This window comes from Filobasidium floriforme, assembly GCF_021052385.1.
Source record: "Filobasidium floriforme strain CBS 6241 chromosome Unknown HD553scaffold_31, whole genome shotgun sequence".
In the NCBI taxonomy this organism is placed as follows: domain Eukaryota; kingdom Fungi; phylum Basidiomycota; class Tremellomycetes; order Filobasidiales; family Filobasidiaceae; genus Filobasidium; species Filobasidium floriforme.
The window spans coordinates 54,913-71,842 of record NW_025763652.1 but is presented as its reverse complement, the minus strand read 5'-3'; the positions used below and the strand labels follow the sequence as shown (position 1 = coordinate 71,842).

The 16,930-nt window shown below is 53.5% G+C and overlaps 6 protein-coding genes across 6 annotated transcripts; 2 read left to right on the top strand and 4 right to left on the bottom strand.

Annotated features, from left to right (window-relative positions):
* Nucleotides 1–1,055: 1,055 nt before the first annotated feature.
* Nucleotides 1,056–3,428, top strand: HD553DRAFT_278496 (putative glucosidase; the record flags this gene model as incomplete). The annotated part of the gene is made up of 8 exons (XM_046178050.1): nucleotides 1,056–1,695; nucleotides 1,806–1,973; nucleotides 2,059–2,126; nucleotides 2,199–2,859; nucleotides 2,939–2,985; nucleotides 3,066–3,157; nucleotides 3,236–3,297; nucleotides 3,391–3,428. Coding segments are annotated over 8 exons (1,776 nt in total), but the record flags the coding sequence as incomplete, so codon positions are not given.
* Nucleotides 3,429–3,619: 191 nt separating this feature from the next.
* Nucleotides 3,620–6,843, top strand: HD553DRAFT_353348 (putative pseudouridine synthase). The gene is made up of 6 exons (XM_046183766.1): nucleotides 3,620–4,711; nucleotides 4,795–5,333; nucleotides 5,401–5,755; nucleotides 5,822–5,978; nucleotides 6,052–6,280; nucleotides 6,338–6,843. The coding sequence occupies exons 1-6, from the start codon at nucleotides 3,764–3,766 to the stop codon at nucleotides 6,696–6,698; spliced, it is 2,589 nt and encodes an 862-aa protein (XP_046032504.1). The 5' UTR covers nucleotides 3,620–3,763; the 3' UTR covers nucleotides 6,699–6,843.
* Nucleotides 6,795–8,161, bottom strand: HD553DRAFT_278503 (carbon-nitrogen hydrolase; the record flags this gene model as incomplete). The annotated part of the gene is made up of 6 exons (XM_046178052.1): nucleotides 6,795–6,867; nucleotides 6,924–7,041; nucleotides 7,103–7,204; nucleotides 7,365–7,650; nucleotides 7,720–7,989; nucleotides 8,048–8,161. The coding sequence occupies 6 exons, from the start codon at nucleotides 8,159–8,161 to the stop codon at nucleotides 6,795–6,797; spliced, it is 963 nt and encodes a 320-aa protein (XP_046032503.1).
* A 354-nt stretch (nucleotides 8,162–8,515) lies between these two features.
* HD553DRAFT_167496 (uncharacterized protein) lies at nucleotides 8,516–10,003 on the bottom strand. The gene is made up of 2 exons (XM_046176872.1): nucleotides 9,235–10,003; nucleotides 8,516–9,159 (listed from the first exon to the last, which is right to left on the bottom strand). The coding sequence occupies exons 1-2, from the start codon at nucleotides 9,710–9,712 to the stop codon at nucleotides 8,612–8,614; spliced, it is 1,026 nt and encodes a 341-aa protein (XP_046032502.1). The 5' UTR covers nucleotides 9,713–10,003; the 3' UTR covers nucleotides 8,516–8,611.
* A 1,032-nt stretch (nucleotides 10,004–11,035) lies between these two features.
* HD553DRAFT_167396 (armadillo-type protein) lies at nucleotides 11,036–15,030 on the bottom strand. Its single transcript, XM_046176871.1, has 8 exons — nucleotides 14,694–15,030; nucleotides 14,422–14,514; nucleotides 13,949–14,239; nucleotides 13,794–13,884; nucleotides 12,457–13,728; nucleotides 11,949–12,386; nucleotides 11,445–11,880; nucleotides 11,036–11,381 (listed from the first exon to the last, which is right to left on the bottom strand). The coding sequence occupies exons 1-8, from the start codon at nucleotides 14,811–14,813 to the stop codon at nucleotides 11,255–11,257; spliced, it is 2,868 nt and encodes a 955-aa protein (XP_046032501.1). The 5' UTR covers nucleotides 14,814–15,030; the 3' UTR covers nucleotides 11,036–11,254.
* A 185-nt stretch (nucleotides 15,031–15,215) lies between these two features.
* HD553DRAFT_320541 (uncharacterized protein) lies at nucleotides 15,216–16,874 on the bottom strand. The gene is made up of 7 exons (XM_046181156.1): nucleotides 16,688–16,874; nucleotides 16,590–16,611; nucleotides 16,370–16,504; nucleotides 16,185–16,291; nucleotides 15,891–16,110; nucleotides 15,701–15,806; nucleotides 15,216–15,587 (listed from the first exon to the last, which is right to left on the bottom strand). Exons 1-7 carry the CDS (start codon nucleotides 16,811–16,813, stop codon nucleotides 15,377–15,379), a joined length of 927 nt encoding a protein of 308 aa, XP_046032500.1. The 5' UTR covers nucleotides 16,814–16,874; the 3' UTR covers nucleotides 15,216–15,376.
* Nucleotides 16,875–16,930: the final 56 nt, after the last annotated feature.

Here is a 16,930-nt window from a genome sequence, read left to right as displayed (position 1 = left end):
ACATCTACACCTAGCACCTAGACCTAGTTGAAACTATTATTGCTACCTACACGTCCGTTCATTCCATCGTCCTCCCATCTACTTCACCTTGCCCTGCGGTTCGCGGACTTTTCGAACCTAGGCACTTGGAAATCGCCGCGGCACAGCCTTGTGATCCGACCACCTACCTCTCCAGCAACATCGACAGATACACGACTGCAATTAGCAAGATCTGCACACTCGCAGTACCTTTCTTCTCGCCTTATATTCCCACTCGGATCAGATCGAGTCGCAGTACTTCTCTACCGTCCTTTACTCCTTTCACCCATACGGAGTCGAGCAGTCAGGTGCAGGAAATAGACATCCGCATTTTCAAAGGGAGATCCGACCTCCCCACAAGCGAAAGCGAGAGTAACAGCATAGAAGTACAGAAGAGAGTCTAGATCGAGAAGATGCCTGAGTATACGCCGGTCGATCAGTAAGTCCATTCTCGACCGTGCTTTTCCAGTGGAAGAGGACGCTGACTGCGATCTACGTCTTTCCCCTGGTTGTTGTTATTCCTTGTCATCTGCGACTATCGTCGGTGTTCCGCTACGTCTTCAATTCGCGAACCACATCAACGCCACACGACGAACGAACCACCGCCCGATCGGACTGTCTTATCGCCACAACCACGACCATCCCTCCATTTCATATCCAACTCTCAAACTCTAACTCGCATCGAATAGCATGTCGCCCACTGAGGCCACCTTCCGCCACCAACAACAACAACAACAGCAAAACTCTTCCATCTACCCCGCTCCGCAAGTACCTTACTCGGACAATCCTCAGGGGCATCAGAGGATAAGCTCGTTGTCCAGCCAAGGGATGCACGATGAGGTCGGAGGGGTGCAGAGGGGACAGGTCGGAGCGGGGTATGGGCCTTATGCTGTGAGTACCCCGCGTTTGGGCACTTCATTCTTTTCAGATTGAAGAGGGACGCTATAGGACACAGAGCTAATGATCGGTGTGGTTCTGATTGTGCTTCCATCGCGCAGTACACGCTCCCCCCAGGCGCATCGAATCAATCTCAATACGCCGCGTCCGGACCCGGTCCGTCCAGGTTCCCCAGCAAGGAATCGTCCTCCTCGTTCGATAGCATGAGCATGAGCAAGTCCGGCGCCGCCTTTGGTGCCGGGGCGGGTGCGGCAGCGGGAGTGTCCGGGCATCGTCATAACCTCAGTTACGACCAGGGCAAAGCACCTGCTACGCCTCGTCAGGATAGCGCCACGACCACTTATATGCTCTGGGATAACGGGAAAGACGACCTGGACGACGCTCTTCATACTCCGGACCCAAAGGGTGTGTCCGATACTTATCACTGGGACCCCTGGTCGCTCCGTGGTTGGATCAACGTCTTGGCCATCTTTGTCCTCCTCGGCGCCCTGATCACCCTGTTCGCCGGTTGGCCCATCATCGTATTCTACAAAGACCACTTTGCTTCCAACGGAGCGAACACGGCCGGGTTCAACCTGGGTGGAATCAATGCGACGGGGCAGGTCCCGAAGATGCCGGATTTCGCCAGTCTGATAGACAAGGATACGCCGGAGAACGTCATGGCCAGGACCGGGTTCGATGGGAAGGATTATCAGTTGGTCTTCAGTGACGAGTTTAATACGGACGGGAGGACGTTTTACCCGGGTGATGATCCGTTCTGGGAGGCTGTCGATTTGCACTGTGAGTTTCGACCTGTGCCCGGTTACCTCGTTTTTTTCTTTTTTCTTTTTGAAATGTTCCGGATGAATTGACACTTCTTAACTCACCTCGTCTGCGCATGCTATTCGTAGACTGGCCCACCGGTGACATGGAATGGTACGACCCCGGTCAGATCACCACCAAGGATGGCGCGCTCGTCATCGAGATGAGGCAAGAACCCACGCACGAATTCGATTACCGGAGTGGAATGTTGCAGAGTTGGAACAAGTTTTGTTTCAGCAAGAACGCTTATATCGAGGGTGAGCTCCGGGAAAAGAGAACAAGCTGGAGTAGAGCGGTGTAGCTGATCTTATCGAAATGGGAACGGGATTGTTTTTGGGGTAGTCGCGGTACAGTTGCCTGGAAACACTCGGGTGGGAGGTTTCTGGCCTGGTGCTTGGACCATGGGTAACGTGAGTCTTGGAGAGGTCAAGACGATCGGTTCGGACAGCATCAGCTGACTTTTGAGCTCGCTTGCTCGGCAGCTCGGACGACCCGGATACGGTGCCACGACCGAGGGAACCTGGCCTTATTCGTACGACGCTTGCGATGTCGGTACACTGCCCAATCAGACCTGGATCAACGGCACTGGCCCTGCCGCGGCTTTGACGACGGGTTCGAACGACGGTGTCCTCAGTTTCTTGCCCGGTCAACGATGGAGCGCTTGTACTTGTCCCGGTGAAGACCACCCGGGTCCGAGCGTCAACAAGGGCCGTGGTTCTCCCGAGATCGACATTATCGAGGCTCAGATCAACATTGCCGACGCCATCGGGGAAGTCTCGCAGTCATTGCAGACGGCGCCATTCGACGACTTTTACCAGTGGGACAATACCTCGGCATCGGCCACCTTGTACTACCCGAACGAGATGCAGTTCAACTCGTACGTCGGAGGTGTCTACCAGGAAGCCGTCTCGTGCCTCGTCAACACGGACCGTACCAACTATCGATCCCAAGGTGGCGGGTTCGGGGTGTACGGGTTCGAATACACCGGTGATCCCAACGACAGGGACAACGGGTACGTCACCTGGGTCAGTTCGGGGAAACCTAGTTGGAACGTCAAGGCGAGCGTGACGGGGGCCAATCCGAGGGTCGGGATCAGCCAGAGGCCGATTCCTGAGGAACCGATGACGATCATCCTCAACTTTGGTGAGTTCGGGGGCGGGGCAGACACCATAGGATGAATCGCGTCCTTTTGCTAAACTTCGTTTACGCTGCGCTCTTGTAGGAATGTCGAACAATTTCCAGTATGTCGACCTCGAGAACCTCGATTTCGTGAGTCGACCCGCCCGTCCTAGTTGTGTTTAAGTCGCTCGAAGCTGACATCGTTGTTCGCTTTCTTGCTCGTGTCTCAGCCCAACTACATGTACATCGATTACGTGCGGGTGTACCAGCGGACCGATATGATCAACATTGGATGTGATCCGGATGATTATCCAACTCAAGAGTGAGTGAACTTGGGTCAGCAACGTGGATGACTAGTGGACAGAGGCTGACTAGGGAATGTGTCGATTCGCTTTTCTAGCTACATCTCGCGACACGCCGAGGCTTACAACAACCGAAATTTGACCACCTGGGATCTCGTAAGTTTACCTTCACCTTTCTTAGTATCGGCTCCTGCACGGGGAACTGATTTTTCGTCTCGGACATTGCAGTACCTCGAGACCGACGAAGGTAAAGGCTTCAGGTGGCCAAAGAACAGTCTTCAAGGGTGTTAGTCCGCTTTTTTCCCGGTAGAGAGATTGATTGTACCACGCACGACCACATGACTCGTTTGTTCCTCTTTTTAATTTGTTTGCGTGTGACTTGACGAGCTTCTTGCGATGTGATATTCAGATTGCATCTATCCACTTGAGTCAGTCAGTGTTCCGGCGAAAGGGACGAGTTTTGCTTCCGCATTCAGTAGTGTGATCGACCAGAAAGTTGCGAAACTTGTGGAATTTAAAAGTTTCAACACGGAAAAAGTTGCGAAAGAGTTCAGGCCAAGTTCATGCAACTTTCGGTCGGGGACATTCATCTACCACGGACAAGTTTGTAAACGCACACGACGATCATGTCCACAGAATCGAAACCCTTGGCCAGATCGCCATCCCCGACGGGCGAAGAGGACCCCTCTGCTAAACGTATCAAGCTGGACGACATTCCCGCACCGCCAGCCGTCCCTACCTCGGTTTATAGCCTACCACCCTCGACGTTCAAGTATTGCAACCAAGATGGCCTCGTAGGGATCCTCGATAAGGACGGGCAGTATCACTTGCGTGAGCAGGATGTAGGGATATCCGAGTACCTGAGCCGGGAGCAAGGAGAGTTTGAGGGGATCGTGAAGCAGAGGTTTGAGGATTTCATGGTTTACGAGGTGGATACCGAGGGGGAGATCGTACATCTAAAAGAGATGGGAATGCCGGAGGATCCGTTCAACAAGCCTAAGGAGAAGAAACCCGAGGAGAAGGAAAAGGACACGCTCGTCGAAGAGGAAGAGGCTGGAAATGAGCCAGCTACCGTTGAGGCTTCGACGTCGACAACGACACCGGCACCGGCAGAGATCGAAGCGCCAGCACCTAACGAGGCCGAACCCGAAGTCGCAGCTGAGGATTCGGCCGAAGATCTTCCCATCGAGCTTCAAAGACTCCCTGGAAACAAACAATGGACCCACTCGACCACCCGTGCTCTCCTCCCCCTCCTCCCGTCTATTGCCATCACCGCCTTGCACGACCTCTTACTAGAAGGTCGTACCCCTCCCCGACCGCCTCCCGAAGCTGCACGCCCCTCTGACGGAGGATGGGGCGGGATGAAACGTAGGGATCATGCCAAGGAGGAAGAAGAGGCTATGAACGAGGCTGCGAATGGAGAGCCCGTGGTCTTGCTTAGCGGGAGGGAAAAGTATCAGAATCAGGGGAGGGATCGAGGGAGGGGCAGAGGGAGAGGAGTTCGAGGGGGACGGGGTGGGATGGTTGGTGGGCATATGGAGCGTATCAAGGATGAACGGGAGGTCTTGTCGGATGTGAGTCGCCGTATACCGCCTTGTCCTAACCAGCTGCCTTGATTTCCATCTCCAAAGCTAAACATGACCGTATTTGCGAACAGGTCATCACGGACAAGGCTAAACGAACCGAGATCCATAACACCATCCGATCCCTCTTCACCGGCACTTTCGAGACTTTCTCGCGAGAAGTCGCTGGGGAACAAGGATCAAGCCGGATCGCCATCAAGTGGGCCGCAAAAGGCGGAGCTTCGAAGCCCAAGCCCAAACGTAATGACAACGACCCCGACGCCCCAAAGATCCCCAAATACATCCACTTTACACTCCAGAAGACCAACAGGGACACGCAAGACTGCTTGAACCACATCTCCCGTATCCTTCGGGTGGACGGCAAGACCATCTCTACCTGCGGGACCAAGGATAAGAGGGGGATCACCGTCCAGCGAGTTTGTATCCAGCGCAAGGGGCTCAAGTTGGCTCAGATCTGGAAAGCTGCCAATGGGTTGAGTTATGGGGGCAGGACGATGAAGCAGGCTTTGGAAGAGAGGGGGGAGAGAGGAGTTAGGATTGGGGACCTCAGGTATTCGGACGAGTATCTGGAGTTGGGGATGTTGAAGGGGAATCACTTCACCATCACTCTCAGGTAAGGGTCACTTTTGGCCGTAATGTCGGTTTGGGAACCACGCTGATGGGGTTTCCGCTATACATAGGAACGTCAAGGCTGAAAGTCCGCAGATGATCGACAACATCATGGAATCCATGAAATCTCGCGGCTTCATCAACTATTACGGTATGCAACGATTCGGTACAGCCTCGGTGTCGACGCATTCTGTCGGATTGGCGCTTCTCAAGGGGGAATGGAAGGAAGCTTGTGAGATGCTCCTTTCCCGACGACCGGGCGAACATCCCGATTGTGATGCGGCAAGGAGAGCCTGGTGGGAACGCGGTGATGTGGAAGAAGCGTTGAAACTCATGCCGAGGAGGAACACCGCGGAGCGGGCCATCTGGGAGTTTTGGGCCAGGCCGAATCAGGAGGCGGGGAACCATTATGGAGGGCTCCTGAACGTGAGTTCTCGTCGGTCCGGGCTTCCCAGCACGCATTATGCTCACTTCATTATGGCAATGTCGTAGATCCCCCGAAACCTCCGTCTCATCTATGTGCACGCCTATCAGAGCTATGTCTGGAACTTGATCGTCTCGGAGAGGATCAAGATGAACTCGACGAGCCCTATCGTCGGTGATCTCGTTTTCGCCGAGGAGAAGAGCCTCGAGGGGGAGGGTCAGGATGGTGAGTCTGCTTGTCGCCGGCTTGACTCATATAGCTTGAAATTGAGTATCGAAATTCGTACCCCGCCCCGCAGCCCAACCATCGTCGTACCGAGGAAACCCCAAGCGCAACTGGCAGACATCGTCCAGTAGTGAAGTCAAGGTCCTCAAAGAGGCCGACCTCGCCAACTACACCTTGGCCGATGTCATCATCCCCTTGCCTGGTTACGACATCACTTACCCCGGAGGCGACTTGTTCGAGCGATATCAAGCGATCATGAAGGAGGACGGATTGGATCCGCTCAAGATGAGGAGGAACCAAAAGTAAGTGCAATTAGTGTCTCGCCACATGTGTTCGTGCTAACATACCTGGATTTGAAGGGAGTACTCCTTGGAAGGATCCTACCGCAAGATCATCCACATGCCAGGGCACCTCTCGTGGCAACACCTCCGATACGACGATCCAGACGTCTCCCTTACCCAGTCCGACGAGGACAAGTTGCTGGGCATGCCTGCACCCGAACTCAACAAGCCCGACGCTCAATTCGCCGCCTTGCAATTGAGTTTGACCTTGGGCACGAGCTCGTACGCTACCATGGCGCTCCGAGAATTGACCAAGGAGGACACCAGCGCGCATCATCAGACCAAGTTGACTGCCAAGGCAGATGACCAAAAGGCCAAGGCTGTCGTGGATGACGGTGCCGAGGAAGAGCAAGCTAATGACAAGATGGAACAAGATTGATAGCATCACGACACGACAATGTATTCTAGTTATCGAGGGCCTATTGTGCCATATACTAGCATGCGGGCGGAACAGCTCAGCGACGATCGATCAATGTCATCTGAGATTGAGAAACAGCTCACCATCACGACGCTTTTGAAATGAGAGCGGAATCTGATCCCTCGTTTCACTGTGCAAAGGCAAAGCGTTAGATACAACTCCTGATCCAAGACTGCAAAAGCTCACTTTATCAGCTTCTGATCCATGTCGATCAAGAAGAAACTGCTCGGCATCGGTTTACTCCTATCACCTCCCCGCTTCTCGTAGTCGTCGATACTTGCTAGTCTTCCTAGCGGTGCTCCCCCTAAAAAGAGATATATCAGTGTAGAGCCGATATGAATTGACCTTTGCAAGGTATCACCTACAAGGCGAAAAGGCTAGGGATTCGCCCCAGCTAACTCGGCCCGCGTTGTGGGTGCCGGCTTGTGCAGGTGCCAGAACGTGGACTTGAAACTGTATCGCCACGGCTCGCTGTGAGACAAGATCGAATCACAAATTGAGATCGCGGAATTCTTGACGATATTGCGGTCGATTTTGTTGACTTACAAGAAGAGTGGCTGCGAAGAGCAGGGATATATCAACTCGACGAACAGGGTTTGTTACAGCATTCTCGACTCGTCGACTCACCCCAATGATCCCGACCCGTCTTCAACGTAAAAGCGCTAGGAAAGACCAACGTCCCAGCGCCCCTATCTACCAAAATCCCGTGCATCTCGGGGAAACGGAGATCGTAGCAGATCTCCAGGCCGACATTTCCTATTCCAGGGCCCATGTTTACGGGGTCTTGGATCTTGTTACCTGCGAGCATCCTTTCGGATTCTCCACGACGTGGTATAGAGGGCAAGGAGCCGTCCGGGTTGGGTGGAGGGGGAGGAGCGGTGGGGTTTTTGAGTGCTACGTCGAAGAGGTGGATCTGTGCTCTAATTCGGTTCAGCTTTCTTCTTAGACATATCATCACCATGATATCGTCGCCGATACGCACTTTGCGGTAACTCGTGACGAGCTCTCCTTGCGGATCGATTGCGACATACGTGTTGAACACTTTCTTCCCTTGTTTGCTCTCGCTCTCGATCGCTTCATCGTCCTCCGGACCCGGTAGCTCATGCACTCCCGATGCGATCCAGACATTGAGCTCTTTGGCTAGATCTTGTAGTCCTCGAGTATAGGTGTGGTTGGAGAGAGGTTGGGAGAGGTCGTAACATGCTTCGGTGGTAGCTACGATAAAGTCGGCGGCTTCGGGTAAGAAACAAGCCTGTTCTCGTATGAGTAGCATAAGCTTCGGATCATGATGATTGGCGAGTCTTATTTACCTTGGCTCCAGCACCGACAGCCTGCCTTATGATGTCCTTGGAGATGGCCAGATTGTATTGGACGTCGTCTGTAGAACAGATCTGACAGATGGCGACCTTGGCGGTAGTCGACATGGTGCCAACTCGGGCGGTGAAACACCTGCGACGAATCAAACGGGTGGCAGAAAGCTCAAGTGCAGTCTTCTTGGGAAAGCGTAGGAGCATCAGGCGGTGGTAGTGGAGACCTCGAGACTGTGAAGCATCGGTGCGACTAGAAGGACCGGGGGGGGTTGTGATGTTGAATACGAGTATGTCATCTTCGGACATGGCCGAAGCTCTAGAAGAGATAGGGGCAACCTGCATCGAGGACGACCCAAAAGGTGAAGGATGCATAACAATGTTGTGTCAAATGATGGGTATAAAGTATACAAGGTGGTTACAAAGAAAAATGCGGTGTATATGCAAAGAACCTGACAGCCCAGATACAAAAGAAAACCGAAAACAACGAAAAGCCCTGATACGAATGATAGTATGCTACAAGATATTACCCGGTGTTGACTGGTGCCAAGCGCAATGAGATTGTGGTTATGAGAAGAGAGACCCGTTGATGATCCTGGCCGAACGATGTTCCAGCTTCCTCCGTTTGGCTGGTCCCTCTCCATCTGGTCGACGACTCCATGCAGAGGGGACCGACAGGCTCTCAAGCGATGTCGAGAGGTTCTGCGCATGTTCGGCGTCGGGATAGGCATCCGATGTCGAGTACGAGTACATGGTATCGTAAGGTACTGGTGTGAGGGAGCAGAAGGATGGTGTCGATGCCGATGAGGTGCAGGAGGAGTCGGGTTCGCGGAGGTAGGCCGGGATCCGCCAGACCATGGAGTTGGAAGACGAGTCGAACGAGATTTCCTCCTCGTCCGAGCGCATGTCCCGGTCCATTTCCATGCCATGTTGTAAGATCTCGACATCATCCTTGAGATCTTCGCAGGCAAGGGATTTGTTGGACCATCTAGACGTTGAGAGCGGTGGAGAGAGCTCGCCGGTCGATGAAACGTCGGATGAGGTGTACCCGGATCCGCGCCGGATGAGCGCGGGTGGTGAGGAAGGGGGACTGCTCAGGTCGTAGCAGATATCGTCTATTAGAGTTCAGACGGGGTTACGTTAATTTCTTGGGCGAACTCGTTGATCGTGTATGACCCAGTCACGCTCACATTCGTCTTCTTCCTCAAAGACCGAAGAATACCGCGAGTCGTATTCTATCCGCTCAATGGCAGCTTGAAGCACCCCCTTCTCCATATCCTTCTCATCGATGAAGAGGCCGAGCACATTTCCCCCCAACCCTAATTCACCAGTGTAGACTTGCTCGAAAACGGGCGTCTCGCAGTCGGTGTCGAGCGGTGGTGTGAAGCGGAACCGATGTTTCGAGAGCGAGACTGGGCTCGGCGAGTGAAAGTTGGAACAGGATGGAAGGTAAGGTGCGGGAGGGCAGGAGAGGTCGAGGTCGTCCTCGTCCATCGGCGTTGGGAGCGCGATGATATGGCAAGGGCGAGGTGTTTCAAAGATCATTGCTCGTAAAATCAAGGTTGAGGTCGAGGATACTTCGAGGTTCGAGGTACAAAGCTTGACAGAGGCCGTCCTACACAACCCCCGAAGGATGGTATCTCTCGAGCATCCTCGACCTGTCCTCATATACTTTGAGCGTTGGGACCTGTTACAGGCCTACAGGTAGATCGATTCGAGCGAACAAACTCTCGGTTCGATAACTGCGCTTGCTTCCGCCCTCGTCAAATGGAAAGCCTATCTCCCCTGAGTCGAGGGTGGCGGTGTAGCATGGCAAGGAGGGGGGGATGACAGGCGGGAGCAGCTGCCCTGTAGGTAGTTGAGCCGACACAAATTCTGCGGATCCACCAATGGCCAATGGATGTTCGTGGGCATCTTCCCACGACGGAGGCTCCTTGCGCTATCGAAAGAGGCTGGAAGGCCCCCGTGTTCGTGTTCCCGTGCTCGACCTCGGCTGTCGGAAGAGAATCGCATAATCAAGGTACGGCATATGAACAACTTCGAAGGAGGACAGCAGGATGATCAGCGCGGGACCAAGTCAGTAGTAACCCATCGAGCGTTCTACCCGCGCGTGCGTGTGATCTCGTGATCGAGATGGATATGAAGCCAGCAGGATGTCACAAGAGCAAGAGGGAAGACGAGGCGAGTCCCGTGAGACCTTTTCGTTCACGCCTCCTTGACTCCGTTCTTATGAGCCTGTTTCGATTCATCTCGGGGCGCACACGCGACCAGGCCAGAAGATCGACCGGGGGGGGACACCACCGTTCTCGTCAGCCCGCTTCCTGCCCTGACCGTATCAAGCCTCCGTTTACGGAACCGCACTAGTGGGTCGAGCGAGGTCGGGCATGGCATTCCGTTCGTGCCATACGTGAACGAGTTCACCGTTCACCATGTATTGCAGGAACCTCTGCGAACGAACTTTCCATCATGGAAGTGGAAACTCGATCTGCAAACAGATAGACAGGTACGGAGGATCTAAGATCTAAGATGCGGGAGATCGACCTTGCGCAGTGGCGATGCTGCCGCTGGATTGCGTGATACAAGATGCGTGACATGATCGTCTCCCCGAGGCTTCGGTGGCGCTGGTCTGTAACACCACAGGTGGATCATCAGCTTATCCGAGCGAGGCAAGCGAGCGCAAACCTTGGCGATACGACCCGAAACGGTGCGGCACTCTCTCTTTCTCTTTGCTGGGTCAAAGCCAAGGGTTCATGTGATCATGTGATCGTGTAACCATGTAATCTTCTACCAGCTGCTAGGTACGTACTAGCCCAGCGCTCGTCTATGCAACCACTAGCAATACGGGCTGATAAAGTTTGAACGCGATCGACCGTTTGTATTCTTGGCGCGGTACCTAACAGCTAGCCGCTTCTCATGTCCGTACGGCAGGAAGCAAAGGTTGTATCGCGACCCCGCCCTCCTCGCCCTCATGAAACCCAGGTCGCATCGATTGTGAATTGCCCATGAAGCGATCGTCGTCCCCTGCTTTTCGGCCGCCAGGTGTCACAGAGCCCAGAGTGCTGACGTGAACGACCTTCCATGGTGAAATCGATGTGTTGTTGAGCGTCTGTCCGATGATGCCATCATTATAGGATACAAAAATAAGATCTAGAAAACGGGTTTGATGCGCAACAATGCTTCTTTTCTGGGGTCCCTACCGCAAATATCCATCTAGTGATCCCCCCCATTGCCCAAACTTGATCTTAATCGCTCCTTGCGATCCCTGGCTCTACGCGTCGACCGGAAAAAGATCCGGATAGCCGGCTTAATCAGGTCGAGGTTGGTCTCGGCGAAGACCCTGCAGAAAGGACGACTTATATCAGCATAAGATCTCAAAGAGGACTGCAGGACCGAGACGTACTTTTCGAGGTTGTTGTGGAAGTCTTGCTTGTCCGCCACGGGTGCGACGTGACCAGGCAAACCCTGGACCGCTTCCAACGTCCACGCTCGGGCCTCGGCGGGACACAGCTTGATCAACTCCTTGAGGATGTCGATGATCGCGTCCTGGCTCTGTTCCACGTATTCATGTACCATGCCGTTGATGGCGATCGTGATGATCTTGTGACCGTAAGTTTTGGCGGCGGCGGTGATGGTGGCCTGATATGGCGATCCTTCTTGCGAGCCCGGTTCTAGCAAACGTACGATCGTCTCGAGGGCGTTCATAACGATCTCGGGTGCGGGCAAGGTGAGAGAGACCAATGTGAGGTCAAATGCGACGGGCAGTGAGGGTGATGATAGCAGAACGGCCGGTAGTCGCTTGAGATAGGTGCGCAAAACGTGAATATAGTCGTCCAGTGCTGAACAAATGAAACCACCAACGATTAGTGCTAGTTGCTGCAACGAGGTCACGCGAGATGCAACTCACTATCAGGAATCTGGGTTGCACCCTGCTGAACTTCCAGACTCTTGACCTGAGTAGTCATCCTCTCCAAAGCCGCGGTGAAGGCGGTCTCCAAAGCGGCCCCTTCGGACGACCCGGCCAGTACCCCCATCCGTTCCCCGAACAACGACACGGTCCGGTCGACCAGCCAGATGTAGCTCGAGTGTCCGGAGGCCTCGAAGCATGTCATCATCCGAGCGAGAAGTCTCGGAATTAGAGGTTGAATATGCGTCCAGGGAAAGAAACCAAGACCCCGGCGCAATAGTCGAGTCGCCTTGTCGGCTATGCCATAGGATGATGCGTACTTGTCCAGCAGGTTTTCGATGATCCCATACACGGCCTCTGGAGTAGCGATACAGCCGGGAGACAACGTGTCGATGGGGTCGACATTCACAATGTAGGCTTCAAGCTGATCAAGAGCGCCTGTAGAAGCAAGCGTACTATTCAGCTGGACGCCGCTGCAACGATGACGTGCGGCTCATAGCCTGCTTACCGACGACAGGATCCAGCTCGTTCCGTGTCAACAGCCTCGGTCCTGCAGTAGCCGATTGCAGCATCTCCAGCAACGGCTGAGTGAACTTCTGCAAAGCTTCGGCCGCCTCGGCTTGACCCATCGAAGCGATAACATATCCAATGGCCTCGGCGACGTCGATCTTCTCCTCCATTGTCAAAGAAAGCCCTGCGGTTGTCACAAAGCTATGAAGTTGCCCGAGATAGGGCACGAGATGTGCCTGGCAATCCTGGCACATGAACTTCATGGCCATCGCTGCAGCCAACGAGACGTCGTTTTCGGTCACGCTGAAGCCTTCCGAGATGTAGCTGAGCTGGAACGGCAGGTATTGCGGGTGAGCGGCGATCCAGTGGGTGTAGCGGGAGATGACGAGGATGGCTGCGTATTGAATTCGAGTATGCTTGGGTAGCCCGGGTAGCATGTCCATGATCATCGGCAAGACCGCATCGTCCGAAGGGTCGACCTGAGCACCCATGGCACGAATCGAAAACAGAGGTGCTTCGATCTCCTGCCACGAGGCCGCAGGACCTTTTTGCAAGGCTGCCATCACAGAGTCGTACGCCCGCTTCATGCACACATTTGCCCCCAGTACCGAACAACAGTCCTTGAGTGTATCCCCCATTCGATGCCTGAACGCCCTAAACTCGTCTCGTGATTCGGCCGTCTGACTGGATTCGTCCTCTGGGAACCGAAGATGCACGGTCATGCTCTCTTGAAGCTTCGAGTAGACCTCCATGAAAGGCGCATATTGGGATGATGCCGGATTGTCACCGTGCTCGGCTTGCTTGCCGAGAGCTTGAGCGAGTTTCCACCAAAAGTCGAACGTGATGGGCACGATATCCAGGTCGTGATAAGCCGAGCATTCTCCGATGACCTGGACGAGTGGCAGGAAGGTATCCGGATGGGCGAGGATGAGTTGACGATAGGTCTCCCCGGCCTCGGTGAAGATTCGGCAGAACCCTCGAACCGAATCGTCTTCTTCACTCGAGACGGCCTGGTGAAAGGCGTCACGCAGAGCGATAACTCTGGGTACGATCAGTTGGACGACCTCGACGTTGTCCTCCACCTCCTGAGTTTCGTGGATCAGGTCGCAGACGACATCGACGGCGTGGTCGAATAGCTCGATGTTGCCCAGGGCGTCAAAGGCGAACGCGAACAACGGCGACCTGGCGATGAGAGTCGCATCAAGTTCACCAGCCTGGAGCCAGCTACGTAGGGTCTCGAATACCAAACCCTGCAGTCGAGCGGTAACGCCTGGAGATTCAAGACCAGGACCGTCTGAGCCCGCTGACTCGTGTGGTCGGATCGGCTCGACTCACCCGCAGCATTGATATACATCGCTAGTAATCCCAGTATCCGTTCCGTCTGACTCGTCAATAGCTCCTCGGACCGATCTCTCGCTTGCTGGCCCTACTTGGATTCGATGTATCAGCCTACGAAGCCGCACGATATGACAAGCAAAGGTCCGACTCACGCTGATGGGAATCCTCCCATTCCCAGCTTCTTCCACCAGACATTTCAAAAACTCCAACAGCATCTCTACGCATTCCACCCTCGTCCCAAAGTTCTCGATCATACCTGGCACAACATCTTTCCACTCTGGCATCTGGAAAGCCAAGTCGGAGAGGGCGAGACATAGTTGGGTGACGATGGCTCGAGAGCCAGTAGGTGCGGTAGGCGAAGAAAAGGTCGTAAGGGATTGGATGAACGAGTCTCGTAGGGCTGGTAGAGAGTCGGCGGGTAGTTGAGAGAGATCATAAACCACCTGTATCAAAAGGAGAAAGAGAAGAAAGACAAGTCAGCTATCGTTCTCACGTTCATCTTGCGCTACTGAGCTGAATCAAGCAGGCCTGATCGATCTCTGTTCCATGTATCGACCGCCATCCACATCTTCCCTTTGATCGCCTCATGAAGAGGAACATGCAACCATATCGTCAATCGACTTGCCTTGCTTCTGAGAGTCTGTGCAGCCATGATCCTAGCTTCCAAGGGTGATTCTGCTGACGTCAAGATCGTATGACATGTTTGCCATGCTTCGTTCTATGTATCGGGAGAGTCGAGGTTTTGAGAAAAGTCGAACCGATTGAAGGATACGAAAAGATGTAGAAATGAACAGCATCAGCTTGTTTCGCCCGGACGCTTCGCTTACAATGTCACGCAGGACCATCTCATGCTTCTATCTAGCATACTCGTTGTGTCATGCAAGGTTGGCTACTCACCGTATGTTGGAATTCTGACAACCACTCGTTCGCCCTCTTCTTCTCTTCTTTATCCGGGTTCGTAAAAAGGGCGTTCACGGCCAAGAGGGCCATCTGGGTAGGATCCTGTACAGCGGCCATGTTGAACCCGTGTAGGATGGTCGTTCAGTCTGGTAGAGTTCTTTCGTTGTTGTCGGGAGTGATCAACGTAAGAAGGTTGTCAAGATGCGAGGTGCGAGTTGTGCGGGTTTGCGAGATGTCACTTGGTAGGGGCTCGCTCAGCAATTCAGCAATAATAATTAGCGTGATAGCGCGGAGGTCGCGCTCAGTCCGAGTATATACGCTCAGATCGCACGTCGTCAAACTACAGTATACCAGCCTTGAATTCCTTGAACACTTTCGTCTGTTCTTCAGACGGATCAGACGTTCATGGATCATGAAGCAACAACTCAAAGCAACTCGAAAGTACCGCGTTTCAATCCAGACGGAAAGCACCGCTTTTATATTATATATTGCTTTTGATCCAATATCGAATCGACCAGGTCCGCCCTGGATCCATAGGTTCATGTATCATTGACCAGAAATTATATCTGAATATATCCCATTTCTCCCTTCCCCCCTCTCCCATTTTCAACTTCGATGTACCCCCGTATCCACCCCGAATTGTTCTCTACTTGTCGTGAATTTTCTTCCCGGCGTGCGCTTTACAACTCCTTCTTCCCACCAACCTCCTTCTTTCCATAATCATTACCCAGCGTGACTTCAGTCTCCCTCTCCACCTCGGCAGAACCGGTCTTGCCTTTGCTCTTGTTCTCCAGCTCGGAAGCCCAGAGAGCAGCTCCGACGGCGGTGGTCAGGGTGAACACGACCGAAACGATGGGGATGATGTTCAGGGCCATGGCGACGGTTCCGAAGCTGTCAGAGCGGAGGACAGAGACGATGTCAGTAACGTCGCCATAAAAGTGGAAACAGCACGAGAGATATAGCGAGGACGATCGTCGGGTGTTTAAGAGGGGATCTGGACTCACGCGGTGTAGGCTCCTCGACGTTGGTTGATGACCTGTTTCCTCTTCTCCTTGTCGTATCCCTTGAGCTGGAAGTAACGGTCGTGGTACGAGGGACCGGCTTTGGAACCTATACTCCAGAACACAAACAAGAATCTTTTCTATCAGTCCTCCTTTCGAGGCCGCTTCATCAAACACATCGCGCCGGACTGACCGTTGTAGCCCAAGAAGAAGACCGTTCCCACAACAGGGATAAAGTTCAAAGGCAAACTGAGAACGTATCGGACGATGCCGTCTACGCTCATGAACCATTTCCCTCCGATGGGCTTGGTGATGGCCTTGCCGAGCTTGGTAATCTTTCCACCGGAAGAAGTCTGGGCCGAGGAGAGTCGGCCTTTTTGGACGAGCTCACGGTGGTTCTTTGAGAGCAGGACCTACGCCATGGAAAGACATCAGAGTTAGTGATACGCGTTATGAAAGATTGTTATAGCGGTAAGAGCGGGCTCACAGCGTCGAAAAGGTCGGTACTAGCTTGTCCGATCAGGTAGGTCCTGGTGAGGAACATGATGATGATATAGCTCTCTCCGAGAACGAGGGGAACGGCTCCGATGAAAGCTATCAACGCCATCACATATAGTAATCAGCTTCCATCAACTTCTGAAATCACTCTGGCATGCGAAATATCAAACTCACCCAAAGGCCCGGTAACGAAAGCCAACACGGCGACCTGAGGAAGGTAGGTGAAGATGAACATGGCCCCCAGGACTCCGACCGAGGTGAGGACGGCTCGGAGGATGACGGGGAAGAGAGGCTTCATCAGGTTTGGATCTGCAGAGAGACAGAATGAAATCAGCATGAGCTTCCGCTTCGCAGTTGTCCAGAGCATAGAGGTGATTGCAGGCTGAATGCTTACGGGAGATGGTATAGATAATCCCCTGTTAGCATGCCAAAACATGAGCCTTGCGTCAGTCTAAAACCCCGGAAACCAGACATATTGCGGCCTGTACTTGCCTGAATAGGGTACATCCAAGCTCCGCTCGTCACGGCATCCTCGCCGACCCTGACGACCTCGGAGACCTGCCTCTTGGCAGACTCTTGCACGTCCTGGACGATGGGTTGTTTCTTGACTTGCGACATAATTTCAGATACTCAACAACTGTGATGTTCAGCTGACTAGAATAGATAGAACTGAATCTCCGGAATGTCTCTAGATCGAGGTTGATGATATACCCTGCTGGCCTCTCCCATTGCTTT

Excerpts from the sequence above, each read along its gene's own strand:
- HD553DRAFT_320541 (XM_046181156.1), bottom strand. The coding sequence starts at position 16,813 with ATGTCGCAAGTCAAGAAACAACCCATCGTCCAGGACGTGCAAGAGTCT. Across the intron at positions 16,505-16,589 it reads GATTATCTATACCATCTCCC|ATCCAAACCTGATGAAGCCT; the intron begins GTAAGCATTCAG and ends GTCTCTCTGCAG. Across the intron at positions 15,588-15,700 it reads CGTCGAGGAGCCTACACCGC|CTTCGGAACCGTCGCCATGG; the intron begins GTGAGTCCAGAT and ends CCGCTCTGACAG.
- HD553DRAFT_167396 (XM_046176871.1), bottom strand. The coding sequence starts at position 14,813 with ATGGCCGCTGTACAGGATCCTACCCAGATGGCCCTCTTGGCCGTGAAC. Across the intron at positions 14,515-14,693 it reads TGTCAGAATTCCAACATACG|AACGAAGCATGGCAAACATG; the intron begins GTGAGTAGCCAA and ends CCCGATACATAG. Across the intron at positions 11,382-11,444 it reads TTCCACAACAACCTCGAAAA|GGTCTTCGCCGAGACCAACC; the intron begins GTACGTCTCGGT and ends TCCTTTCTGCAG.
- HD553DRAFT_167496 (XM_046176872.1), bottom strand. The coding sequence starts at position 9,712 with ATGAGGACAGGTCGAGGATGCTCGAGAGATACCATCCTTCGGGGGTTG. Across the intron at positions 9,160-9,234 it reads CTTTGAGGAAGAAGACGAAT|ACGATATCTGCTACGACCTG; the intron begins GTGAGCGTGACT and ends GAACTCTAATAG.
- HD553DRAFT_353348 (XM_046183766.1), top strand. The coding sequence starts at position 3,764 with ATGTCCACAGAATCGAAACCCTTGGCCAGATCGCCATCCCCGACGGGC. Across the intron at positions 5,334-5,400 it reads CACTTCACCATCACTCTCAG|GAACGTCAAGGCTGAAAGTC; the intron begins GTAAGGGTCACT and ends CGCTATACATAG. Across the intron at positions 5,979-6,051 it reads CGAGGGGGAGGGTCAGGATG|CCCAACCATCGTCGTACCGA; the intron begins GTGAGTCTGCTT and ends CCCGCCCCGCAG.